The sequence below is a fragment of the Electrophorus electricus genome, chromosome 14 (assembly GCF_013358815.1).
Source record: "Electrophorus electricus isolate fEleEle1 chromosome 14, fEleEle1.pri, whole genome shotgun sequence".
NCBI classification, from domain to species: Eukaryota; Metazoa; Chordata; class Actinopteri; order Gymnotiformes; family Gymnotidae; genus Electrophorus; species Electrophorus electricus.
In genome coordinates, this window is record NC_049548.1 from 13,920,001 (window position 1) to 13,933,952 (window position 13,952).

General features: G+C 40.7%; 1 protein-coding gene across 3 annotated transcripts in view; it reads right to left on the reverse strand.

Moving 5' to 3' along the window:
• LOC113579371 (transcription elongation regulator 1-like protein) overlaps positions 1-13,658 on the reverse strand; it is a 71,325-nt gene extending 57,667 nt beyond the window's left edge. For 2 of the 3 annotated variants that reach the window (XM_027013262.2, XM_035533685.1), the window contains exons 1-5: positions 13,093-13,658; positions 12,151-12,420; positions 9,983-10,129; positions 9,523-9,703; positions 1-119 (exon numbers count right to left, since the gene is read on the reverse strand). The exon at positions 1-119 is cut by the window's left edge and continues 58 nt beyond it. In XM_027013262.2, the coding sequence (XP_026869063.2) occupies positions 1-119; positions 9,523-9,703; positions 9,983-10,129; positions 12,151-12,411 (708 nt within the window). In that variant the 5' untranslated portion in view covers positions 12,412-12,420; positions 13,093-13,658. Of the gene's footprint in view, positions 120-9,522; positions 9,704-9,982; positions 10,130-11,592; positions 11,648-12,150; positions 12,421-13,092 lie in introns of those variants that run through there. The other variant, XM_027013261.2, reaches the window with a different exon arrangement.
• Positions 13,659-13,952: the final 294 nt, after the last annotated feature.

Genomic DNA, 13,952 nt, shown 5'->3' on the forward strand with positions numbered 1-13,952 from the left:
AGGATGAGCAGAGGACGCAGATGGGCCCTGGGTCACGTCGGATTCCATGGCCATCAGAGTGGCTGCGCTCACAGCCATCTTCTTATTGTTCCACACTCGTTTAACGGCCATGGGGCAACCTGGAGAGAACCGCCGCAGGAGTGAGAACACAGCACTCCACATCCAGCTCGCTTTTTGTGCACTAGTTAGGAGGCCTAGTTTTCTCCGTCCCTGGATCGCGTGTGAGCAAATGTTTATTCGGACAGCTTTCAAGGACCATGCTCACTGCGGGTCAGCAGGGCTTTAAGACATTGTCCCTTACCTCGAAGCAGAGGGACTTTGATTAAGATGAACAACTGCGACTTCACTTTGCCACATGATAATTAGTTCATATTCCAAGAGCTCATGGTGTTAAAAGGCTGCATGATCTGTCAGTCTCCTGAACATGCAAACAAAATAATCACATTCTGTAGAGAAAGACAGTAGAAACAAGGACAGATAATAATGGAAAACTGGATACTGATAGAGCCAGCAAACTGCTGTGATCTCCCTTCAATCAGCAGATAGCAGTGAGTCATTTATTTCATTCCTTCTTGCTCCTGGATGATGTGTGAAAGCCTGCCTTTGTTCTCAGGTCTAACTGGCTGCCAAAAATGCTTTCATGGGGTTTTGCAGCTTCTTTGATCTGAGACATCCAGTGATGGAGCAGCACTATCAGCCTGGAGCCCCTACAGAACCAGCAGACTGAGGGAGACTTAATCAGATCTCTCTCTCTCTCTCTCTCTCTCTCTCTCGCTCTCTCTCTCTCTCTCTCTCTCTCTCTCTCTCTCTCTCTCTCTCTCTCTCTCTCTCTCTCTCTCTCTCTCTCTCTCTCTCTCTCTCTCTCTTAGACGCACCTACTAACCTAAACAATCACAATGACATCCAAGTTGACAAGTTCCAGTGCAGCACTACACACACACACATATACACACATTTATGTTGATCATAGTAACTTTAGATGGAACATTGGACTATGTACAAATGTTAAAACATTTAGTATTAGGAATATTGTGACCATTTAATGCCAATAAAACTATTTGAACTATTTGACCTATACATGCAAAAGTACTTCCTGTAGAGACATGAGATTGGGACTAACACTTTCACACAATGCCTATAAAAAAGCTATTAAATTTCCAGTCTCCTGTAAAGTGCATTTTTCCAAAGCAATAGACTTGACATTATTCATTATTTGATGATGAGGAGAACATATTTGAAGTTGGTGAAACCTATGAATTTGACCATCTTATCTCTTCAAGTCAGAGTCAACAGTGCCGACTGTGAGGCAAAAGAGCATGAAATCCTGATCAGATTCTCTAGCAAACATGCTAGTGTATTTGGTGAGATAACCCGACACTGTGCTGCAGGAACATGCTGCAAAGAACACACTAGTCTGCACTTACGAAAAACGCAGCCGTGAGAAAAGCCAACTCTGCTCCATTGTGTGGAACAATGCTATACTGAAGCATGGAAGAAAATGTGCTGTGTGAAATATGTTAGAGAGTGCATCCTACTCTTTGCTACCGAAACACACAGTACCTTATCCAATGCCACTGGGTGGGAGGATCAGAGACAGTGGTTAGCATGCGCGAGCACCACTTAGGAAAAGCAAGTCACCCAGGAAATATCTTATGGAGTCACTACTGCAGAGCTCTTTTCTGACACTTAAAAAAATGACAGAAAATGTAGAAAAGGGACTTATCAGTGTGTGACAGAAGCAGCAGAGAGGTCAGGATCTTGATTTTATAACAGTGCTTGAACTTTAAGAAAATTTAAATCTGACAACTTCACTTAAACACCAGACCAGTGGAGATGAAGTGTCAGGCATGGGGACATGATTCCGCTTTTCTTGAGGGAGGCTCTCCACAGACAATTTAAGATGTAAACCTTGAATTATACATCCTGCCGATTCTCTCTGAGAAAAATAATATCTTCAAACATTATAAATCGTTCTGCAAAAATAAAAAAGCACTCGCAATGCTCATGAGAAAAGTAGCCTTAGTCTCCCTACTGGAGCTATAGCTGCTCGTCCTTCTTAAAACGTCCCTAAACCTGTTCAAGTGCTTCTCCATGAATATGTCTTCACTGAATACATTTGAACTTTGTAGAATCACCGTGCTTTGTTTTTGTTTGATTTTAACAACAGGGTCTGACCTAGGTGTGTGATGCTGGTTACTGTATATGTATGACATTCTTTTGGCATGCTCACTCTCTGTGGAGTCTTGTTTCACACAAACTGAACAGGAAAGACTAGGGCGAGTGGAATTAATGAAGTCGAAGTCAGAAAAGCTTGTGAGACTTTGGTGCTGTCCACCTGCAAGTGGTGCTGAAAGCGCTGATGATTGAATTAATAGACAATACTAGTCCAGTCACTGTAGGGCATTCGTTGCATATTGGCTTTGTCTCAGTGAATATACTAAAGTGTAGACCCCCTCCCCCTTCTCTCTCCACTGCAATTGTTCTACTGCTGACTTTACGTATCTTATTTTATGTATTATATGAAAAATTAAGCACTACTGTTGGCTATAATTTGCTTAAAAATCATATTTATGCTGGACTTCTGCACCATTTTGTTTTTTCTGACATATTTTCAAGTTTTTAATCCTAAAACAGAAGCAGGAAAATGACAGTAAGGTTTTATTTGCTCTGAAAATGGATCGTCAGAAGCCAGTCAAGGGAGAACTTTCCCTCCGTAATCTGTCAGAGCGCCAAAGTGCAGGCCTGTGGGGAGCACTTTTTCTGCTAGCCTGCGACAAGATCACTCACGCTGTTCATGGCTGGTAAGACTCCACCACATGCCTGACTCTGAAGAAGGGATAAAAATGACAAGAAAAGAATGCAAAGCAACTACAAACTTTTTTAAATATGTTTTTAAATATAATTTAATATTTAATTGAAATATTTGCTTTTTAAATTTAATTTAAATCTATATTTAATTTAATATTTATATTAAAAATGTTGTATTTAATATTTGTATAACATTTGCAACACAACCTAATATTTATTTTTTCTTTTCCAGTGGGAAAAAAAAATGTTTGAACTATCCCTAATTACTTTTGTGCATGTTCTCTTTTGGCTATAGAAATAAATAAATAAAAAACACAAAATATCCTGTACATATGTCAATATAAACAAAGAAATGACTCATTAAGGACAATGTAGCATTGTGGTGTATGGGGAAATGCCATAGTATGAAACATCTACGTATACTGTGGGAATATGAGGAATATGCTACATCTCCAGTGACACCTCCCCACTTTTATCACTCTTTTTAACATTTTTTAGACTCCAGTAACACATACATGCATACTTTTATATGAGGAGTCTTAGTTACAAGCCTCTTCCAGAAACTCTAAAGCATGAAAGGTCTTTGGTCTGAACCTCTTCAAAGTAGAGGGTCACAATAAGGACCTGAGGAGGGAGCTGTATGACTGATCTCCAGTAACCAGTCCACGTAACCACCAAACGCTTCATTGCACTCTTCCAGACTCCATTTTCCATGAGCAGAAAAATCTTGACAAGGCCACAGTGACTTTTCACATTTCATTAGGTCCAGTCAATAAGACCAGGCTCAAATTCATCGTGATAAAAAATGAGATTTTTGTGGGCTGGTCTATGAAGCAGTGCAATTGGAGAGTTAAAGTAAATTCTCCTTCATTGCTTTAAAATGACTAAAAGCCACACAATGGCCACCAGTGGAACTTGAGTTTACATGTAAGGCACAGAACCACTCTTCCCATGACTGCTCCCTTTGAAACCAGTTTAAATTACTGCCTTCACAAATGATAAAAAACAGATGCAAATTATAATCTGAAGCCTGTGCAAATTTGTTCCCAATTCACAGGCTAAGACTGAAGTAGACTACCTTGCACAAACTGGGGTGTTTTTTCACAGCCCATGGATCTGTGTGCCAGCCTTAAACTGTTACAGTTTGATGTGTCAAGAAGGAAAATCCATGTTCCAGGAAGCAAAAGGTTTATGGTCAGTAAAAGTGAATGGCACAGAACCATTCCTTTTAGAATCACTCCTGTCAGGTCAATTTGAACTATTTTACCTTTATTGGAGGACAGTAATGACAGTCATCATTTATGTTTGTTTACATGTAGAGATATTTTCATTAAACTCTATGTGCCCAAGAGAACATTTTATAAGTGTCAGCAAGGTATAGGGTGAGCCAAAATGCATAGCCCAAAAACGCATTAAAACTGAACACACACACACACACACACACACACACACACACACACACACACACACACACACACACACACCTAAAAGCCTAAAAGAGATAGACATATTTATCTTACATAATAAATAGAGGTAAAATGGACATTGCTATTGAAATCATTGCTCTGGAATGACCTATAATGTGAAATGTTTCAACTTTATATTTCCAACTGTTTAGCTGGCTTGCCAGCAAGCCAACATTGAAATACTAACTTAATTTGGCTGCCTGCATGATTTATGAACGAAGGTTTTATTTTTTAATTATTTTCATTATTCTACAATAGCAAAGTGATGCCAGTACAAAAATCTGTCAGACTGAGAGAAGTCCAGGTTAGCTTGAGCATAATCCAAGCAGTGGTTTGACCACATACTCTTTAAGCTTTTGAACTAAAATTGTGCAGTGGCATGTTAAATGTTGATTTATTTACCTTACTTGTGAACCAAGAGTTAGAAAGAAGTAGAAAGAGGTAGAACTACTTTTGATTGTCTGTAAGTAGAACATCTATGCAGTCAGTATTTCATTTGGCTACTTGCTTAGATCCTCTATTCAGAGAACACTTTATTCAAGTACATCACTCTCTACCCACGCAATACACACTTACACACACACACACACACACACACACACACACACACACACACATACACACACACACATGCGCGCACACACACACACACACACACACACACACACACACACACACACACACACACACACATGCACATAAGCACACACATGCATACATACGCACACACACACACACAAGCATTCGCATGCACAAATATAAATTAATTTAGTGCAGTTTATCACCCTCACTTCTAATCATAATTTTGCATGCTAATGCATGAACTAATGGTGGAAACTGATGCACCTTCACCTCATTGAGAACAGAGTTGTATTAGATGGTTAAATTTAGATTTATCTGAGCGCCACAGATGTTATTGCCTGTACAAACTGCTATGGCTACTCAAGCTGCTCTATGACAACTGGCAAAGAAACGATGTACACAAACTGTACAAACTAACCAGACATTGCTGTATTTTTGGCATTCTGAAAGAAATTTCAGTTATATGTCAATACGTCCCAGTTTTGTCTCCAGAGAATCTAAGTTCTCTCAAACTTCGTCAAACACCACCAACCTAAATAAAATGGCACTTGTCCATATTCTAAAAACGTCTCCTGAGCAGATGATGCCAGGAGAAGTAGTTCTGCTACTAGCCATGGCAGTTTGTAATTATAAAGGCAATAGTATATGGCTAAAGAGTCACCAGGGCTGAGTTAGACAGGAGAAGCTAAAGTTTATCAGCACACCCTGCTTATAAAATATTCCATACGATACTATTTCAGGCTGGAGAACATTTATTTTTTTTCACAATCAGTCTGGTGGGAAACATAGGACTACAATGCTTAGGGTTCCCCTACTCTCTCACACAATTGGTAAAGATATTGGTAATTAGACTGATAATGCAAGTAAAGTGTATTAGGGCAGGGTGAAGTACCTGCTCTAATACACATAATCATCCAATGATAAATGCATCTCCAGAACATCAGGAGATTTAGAGTAAAACTGGTCAGCATACACTGTAAATCTTCACCATGATATTCATTTTTATGTCATAATATCAGCAGTATCATCAGCACCTGGCATTGGTTTGATGGTGAAATATGGTCTGTTCTCTGGAGAAAATATTTGGGGTTTATAGACAAAGTTTAAAAAAGGATGGGGTAACAGTTTGTGAAGAAGATTAATGTTTGCTGTGAAACACATGCGGAAGCCCTAAAGCTTCTGTCGACTGACACCATTGAGTTGAGGAGGTTTCATGTGCTGCCTGTCTGTTCTTACCATCATACAGCTGGTTATGTTTTATGTAGTAGTGAGAGATGCCTATAGATTTACTGAAAAATTTCCATTCCATCAAATATTTAGTACACTACAGTTCAATGCTGAAGATGTAGGCTTGCACATGCTTTTTTCAATGCTCTGTAAAAACTGACATGCTAAGGAATATTGAGAATAAAATATTAATATTTAACTTGCCTGACAGGAAAACATGAACAACTATAAACACAGACCCATGAGTCACTGTTTTGAATTCCATCACCTTCAAAGTCATCGATTTAAATAAGAGTTATTTGTCAAACTCTGTTTATAGAAAACCCAGTAGTATGCTACTCGTATGTTATCTGTGATTAAAAATGTATGAACTCTATGATTTATCTCTCACTCACAGATGTTCACAGAGAGGCACATTGTGTGTGGTTATTAAGATGCCTTGTCTTCACCACAGTTCAGCAGACTCCATAATATTCAGGAATCTCAGAGCACTGGTCCAAGACCAAAATCACATGTCTATGTGAAAATCATCATAACAAACATGTTAAGAGAAAATGCTCTTCATAGGTCAACATATTTACATGAAAGGTTTGAGAAACGCATGCAGGAAATTCAATTAGCAGACAAAAATACACAGGTACACACTGTAAAAGACTATTAAGAACTGGTGTGTTAATTATGATTATGATTAGTTAAAAACAATTATATGTATACTATAAATGTATATTTCATTTATATTATTCTAAACTGTAGAATATGGTCATTTATATTATATTCATTATATATTAATTTATATTAATCTAAAATGCAGAATATGGTCATACAGTTAAGAGACTAAATGTCTGTATTTTGAGACTCTTAACTATTAAATATGTCACTGCTTGATGGTAATTATGATTGGATGAAACTTGCCTAGTTTATGGAATTGTTTTTTGGATGGAAGTAACACAGTTTTATGACCATGTGCTTGCTAATTTAATTTAAGTATTTCCAGATAAACATTTAAAAAATAATTTACCTTGCCTCATCGTTTGCATTACAAAGACATGTTTGTTAGACTTACCCCAACATGTGGTACAGTTGTAAGGAAGAGTAATACAGAGTGTCACAACACACACAACCATATCTACAAACACACATGTACATGCAGACACAGTTCAGCTCTTTGTTTTTAACACTCCATCAAAATGAAAAGGCACCAATAAACCATGAGACCAGCCTCACAGATGCAGCTATTAAAAGCCATCACTCACTTTCAACCTTGTGACCCCTATGGCAGCTTGCCCTGTCAGACAGAGATATCTCCTGGGTGATCCATGGTGTTGGATAACATCTCACAAGGGTTTTCTTCTCAGCCCAACTACACATCAGTCCCTTTAACTCCCTCTCACACATAAGGATGGTGATTTGATAAAGGTGTGAACAGGTTGAGCTTGTCAGCACTGTGGTGAAAGACACGTATGGTCGTTAAACCGCTGGCTCTGCTGAAATGCACCACTCTGACAGCTATTCAATCACACACAGAAGTAACTGATTGTTTAGTTACCCCACAAATGGCGGAACATGCCACTGTCTCAGTGAAGCAATCAAAAACTAACCCCTCAGAGAGAGAGAAAGAGAGAAAGAGACAAAGACAGGGAGAGAAATAACTCTCTCAGTGACAATGCATCTTCATTCAACTCCCAAACAATATGGTAGATGCCTTAAATTACTTGTTTACACAATGCATATATCCTATTCTATAGTTACATTAATGCATAATAAATACAGTCTTTAAGGGATTAGACTGTGATAACAAGTTTCATTCTTTGGCTGTGAACTCCTGTGCATTTAATGAATACACATTCCCATTAAGATTTTGCTCTACAGCTCTGGGACATCTTACATTGGCATAAACTGTAAACTGCCATTTCTGTTCTTCAGACTAACAGTGGTTTGCCTCATGCAACCCATGATCTCATAGTGGTATATTCTTCTTGTATTCTGTTCCTCTGTATGGTATGTACAGTACTATGACCATTCAACAGCTTGCCTTCGTGGTTGAAAGCATTTTTTGGACATCCACCAATCTGCTCTTTCTTGGTCTGCCAGGTTGCTGGCTAGAGCGAAGCTCATTGATCCAGTTCTGCTTCTTAAACCAGTTTGTTTTAATACACCAAACATATCAGCCATGTTTCTCATGTTAAGAGAAAAAAAAACACTAGATGCAAATCTAGATGCAAATACTTGTCTAAAATCAACTCTAGCCCAGTGTCCAGTGACTTATGGTCCCCTGACAAAGGGCTGTGATTCTAATATGCAATTCCCCCAATACAGATGTGAAAATCTTCTAAATTGAAGTTACTGTACTTTATAGTCCTTATTTTCATTTTCAAGTCTAGGGTGCTGCAGGGGGGGTTTTAAAACCAGTCCTCAAGGGTCAACAGTCAGTCCACATTTTCATTCTGGTATTGCCTCACACACACTTCAGCCAGGTAGCTAAGGGCAATAGAACGATAATTACCTGTCTCAGGTGTGCTAGAAAATGTGACACAGCCAAAAATTGGACCCGTGGGCTGAAGATCCCTAAGGACTGAAAACCCTTGTGCTAAAGCACAGCGCCACATAAACTGTCCTGTTACTTAGGGATTGCTTTGTACTCCTAGATAAGTAATACATCTAAAAATATATAAACAATGGTGTCTATACTCCATAACCAATCTGTTTAAAGCTTGTGCTACAGGTAGTCTTCCACAGGTTTGAACTTCCCATCTCTCAAAGACTAATACTTCATCTTGAACCAAGTGGACCTGCAATCTAATCTGTCTCTGTGCAGATGAAGATGTAAGATAGCCTGGGGACAGAGAGGACTGCACACAGACATCTGCTGTGGCAACATGCTCACTTACACACCTCTGTTTGGTTTGTATCTATCACTGTGGCAGAACCCAGTGTTGGAACACATAAAAACACCACTATTTTGTTTACTCTTTACCACATACTGAGCCATTTTCTGTCCTGTGTGTGAAGTAACTGTATCTCTCTCACTGGTCTTCCTCACAGGCCTGCAGTAAAATCGTGTTTACAGTATGCAAGGCCGTTGCTCTATCACCTAGTGAAGATGCATGCAGGAATAAAATTATGCATAGAGAGATGTGAAGTGTTTCCAGATTGATTTCACAAGCACCGATAATGCAGGCTCCCCGCCCACACGTTAACATGCAGATGGAATGGCAACCCCAGTGTTTTTTACGAGTACCATAAAACGAGGGTTGACAGCATTCCGATAGCTTTAGATCCAGTTTAAAAAAGATGGGATTAAGCCCAGGAGGATGGAAACTTGTTAAAAGGGCCTGGAATAGAAGTGGAGAAGAGAAAAGCCCTTGATAAAGGTGGGGCTATGGCACCGGCCAGGCTAGAGGAACAGGAGATTGAAAAGGCAACCCCCCCCCACTCCTACCTGAAATGCGCCTGGGTGTCAGAAGCAGAGTGTGGAAATTCCTGGAGGCAGCGACTGGCCTGGATATGCTCATTGCCGCTTGATTTGTCATCAGCCTCGGCTTTTCCTGCCGCTGAAAAATTCCCATTTCCTCTGGTCCAATCCAGGTGGTCTCCAGAGCCAGAGTGTTATTTAGATAAACCTAGAAACAAGAGAATGAGACAGATGCTAAAGAACTCTTTAAAACACTCTGTGATGTTTAACTAATGAATAGATAATGTGATATGTGTCACTGGAGCTGGGCTACAAGCAAAACGTGTTGCTCTACTGTTCTAATTAACATTCTACACTGGAAGACAGCACATTAATTAAACATATACTGGTCTGAACTAAGCTGCTATTGGATACGCTCCTGTAAGGGTGTCCATGCTCTTTGCAAAACTGCTTTAAGCTCCTAGTGAAATCCACCGCACTGTTTCACCTTGTAGTCTGGCACACGTTTCTCCAGCCAGGCCTTGCGGTAGTGTGGGGGCAGAATTGCGCGGTACACAGGAGGGAAGACAGGTACCAGGTCAACACCTGCTGGAGGCTGAAAGCCTAGCATTGGAGACCTGGATGGAAGCTTCCACTGTGAGACAGACCGAAGAGGTCACGTTAATGCAGTTTAATTCAGTTTTAATTACATAATAATCAATATTTCATAGTTGCGTTAGTATGAATGCACTCACAATCATTGGGCATTAATAGTTAAATGTAATGACAGAAAGGAGCTATGAAGTCACTTTACACTCAATAACGACTGCTACTGTTGAAGAGTGGTGGTCTCTAAATGACCATAAGTGAGGCGGTAATGATCAGTTGATTTTTTTTTTTTTTTTACTCAAAAACTATACCTTCATACATAGTCTTCGAGTGCATAGAGGTTACGGACTCTATGGGATGTAGGTTGTGTGTACAGTAAATGTGTGAATGTGGTCTTTATTTAGCTAATACAAATATGGGTAGCAAAAACATGCTTCAGTAAAACTGAGGAAAATCTCATGGTACTGCCTACAGCTAATGGTTGGAGGTCTGTCTGAATGTGTGGGTGTGCCTGTATGTGTGTGCATGTCTGCTCGTGTGTGTGTGTGTGTGTGTGTGTGTGTGTGTGTGTGTGTGTGTGTGTGTGTGTGTGTGTGTGTGTGTGTGTGTTGTGGAGCATGCTTATCCCACATTTTGTCATTTATCCAGTTCAGGTTTTCCTTAACTCTATGGAGACTCCACATCTTACTTATCATTGAATTAAGCAGCACCCAGATTAAAACTACAGCATACTATGCCAAACCTTATGCATATTTTATAACTTGTAACCCTTCACTATGGTCAGTGATATCAAAGTGATCTGATCAGTTTAACACGAAAGAGGTCAGCACCACAGGAGTGCCAAGATCCATTTAGTACACCTCTTTGAGAAACATGTATATGTACATAACAGGAATACATGAGACTTTCAGTTTAAGTCCTCTGGCTCACACCCAGTAAGTGCACAGCCCCCCTTGCCTCAGGTAACAGATAAGCTTAGTGTAGGCACACTGCATGATCTCTGCTCAGTTGTTCTATGCCCATTCTCAGCTGAAGGCATAAAGAGTCTTTGGTACCCCAGAGCACAGTAACTTCTCTGCACCATCACTGATCTATTTCTACAGTGCTCAGTATTAACCACACTCAGCTGCTAGAAGCGTCACTTTGTGACACACTCTCCACAGCTGAGTCATCTACTCCTCGCTACAGTGCAAGTCAATCAGAAGCCCAAAGCTCTCTACCATGCACTAGAAAGTTGCTGCTAAAATTATATTCACTGTACTCATAACTTTCTCTCTCTCTCTCTCTCTCTCCCTCTCTCTCTCGCTCCCTCTTTCGCCCAAAAGCTCTCTGCAATGCAATGGGAAGTCAGAGTTAAAATTGTATATGCTCTCTCTGTCTATCTCTCTTTCTCTTTCTCTTGCTTTAATGCTCTCTCGCTCTTTCTTATGCACACTCTAAACCAGAGACTGAGCAAGTCTCTAAACTTTTTCACTCTTTTATTCAAGCAGAAATATCTGAGGCACAAACCTCTGAATGACACTTTCATGATACGAAGCACATAAGGTCTATATCACTGTAGAGGAGAGATCTTCCCCCTCGTTCTTGCATGCAAATTAAATGTCTCGCAGGTTTTCGGGTGCAGAAGGTGATGTGCATTGATCCGTCACAGAAAGGCACCTCTAGTGGTCAGAGAAATGAGCTGCATGGAGAGTAATAGCTTTACCCTCTTTATTCAACACCTTCCCATTGGCCTAGTTAACCTCATTCATAACCGGCAATGTAATAACCTATATGCTAATACTGGTCCAAAGTCAGTCCGTTAGCCTCCGTGACATTCTGTGATGGAATGAATCTGCAATAGACTGAATCGCAAAGTTTTGCCAAAGCTATGGAACATGACAGCTAAGATGTGAGGTTTAATTAGATTGAATGTGAGGATCATTAAACGCTCGCCATAACAATTTTCTGATGGTTCTATCCAAATCACGCCACTCTTAATTTCTCTGAAAATGTTGGGCGACCTGTAACTTTTATAGACACCGAACATAACATTTTGCAAACTCCGTCAAGAGAACCCACCGTTACCTGAACATTTGGCAGCGGAAACTGTCTGACGACTGGATCCGCCGCGCGCATTACCGGCACAAATGGATCGCAGGACAATTGCCAGCTCGAGACGGCTTGCAGCAGAGGAGGCTGGCGCGAGGTGATGAGGAACGGCGGGGGAACCGCAGAGCCCACTGCACAGAGTCCGGTCGTGGTCGGGATCATCCACACCAGCGGAGGAGGCTCCCCGCTCATCTGCCACATTCGTGGCTGACCCTTTACGCGCTGAACGGGAATCATGCCTACATCCTAAACCGGGCACAGTCTCCGGTTATACGCAGAGCGGACACTAGCAAACAGTTAGAAAGCGTGAAACATGACAAAGCAACATTCAGCATAGGACAACATCTCGCGCCTTTTTTTTTTTTTACGCCATCAGTGTTAGTGCTTCAGTCCCATTACGCACTTCAACGAGTCTTAGTACCAGAGTTCAAAGTGTGGAAAGGGTTTAACTGCATTGCATTGCCAAAACACAAGATCGCACATTGCTTTCTCTAGCAGTGTACTGGAACGCAAACGCCAGAATACAGAAGAATAACGAATCCCCCAAAAACCCAAGCTTCACTCTGGCACCGGCTCTCTTTAGCTTGCGTTATTCGTCGCAGGCAAACAAATTACCTCTACATAAAGAGTTATGCTCATTGCTCTGCATCTCTTGTGTAGCTCCGTTCTAACCATAGAAGCCACATCTTTATCGTGTTGAAATATTAATAAATGAAACCTCCCCAATTCTGCAGCATGCGCACGTTATTAAACACACCGCGCAAATACTGCTCAGACGGTTATAAATTATTGGAACTCATTGGGCTGTGAGGTTTAATCCACTCCACATGTACTGTACAGAGCCTCTGTATTCTTTTCCACAAGTTCTAACAGGAATATTGACATACGTTTCGAAATTGGATACAACGTCAAACTCACCAATGAGAAGATCCGTAAATTCCTTTAGTTAAACGCTCTCTGTTAGTTCCTCATTCCATCACTTATCGGTCAAGAATGTGTATGTATTTTTATTTTTTTTAATTACGTTGCAAAGAAAAGATTTGCTCGCTGATATCCAAAACAAATTCAAAAGTGTCCGGAATGACAACAGACTGTGCTCCGTCTTTGCACGCACGGACGGCACGCGCTCTTTATGTACATGATTAGACCCGAGGGCTCTTCCGTCTGTCGGCTCTCAGAAAGCTCCACGGGAATCTCGAAAATATGTTGACTGTCACTCTGATTATCCCTCAGCCGGTGTCAGCCGTCTCCGGCAGCTGAAATGCCACTCCTATAACAGCACCGTTCCGTGCAAATAGATTTCATAAACCTCCGCTCATATTATAATCCGCTGTGCCTCCGGGTTAAGAGAACTTACCCTTCACGTCCTTAAGTAACCATCCACAGATCCCTTACAGATCCTAAAGAAATAAATGTACGTGCTTTTTTACTTGTATTAAAGTACCCCGCTCCCTCTACGCCAGCACGAAGTAGTGCATTGCTATTCCGAGCGGATCTGCCGCTGTGCGAATTGCCTACCTCAGCGCACGAGGGGGGCTTGTCCAGCGCATGCAAAGACGCGCAGATGGAACTGATAGAGACTAACAGATTATCACATTACGCGCCTATTGTCTTTATCTGTTCAGACATGAACAAAACTATAGACTAATTTATCTTCACGGGTATGGAGATGATGAATTGATATTCATCGATAATTCTTTGAATCAACCTAGAAATATGAAGATTTCCGTTTGTGATGCCGATTTTGTCCAGTTGGCGTTGTTATATATGGCTCTCGC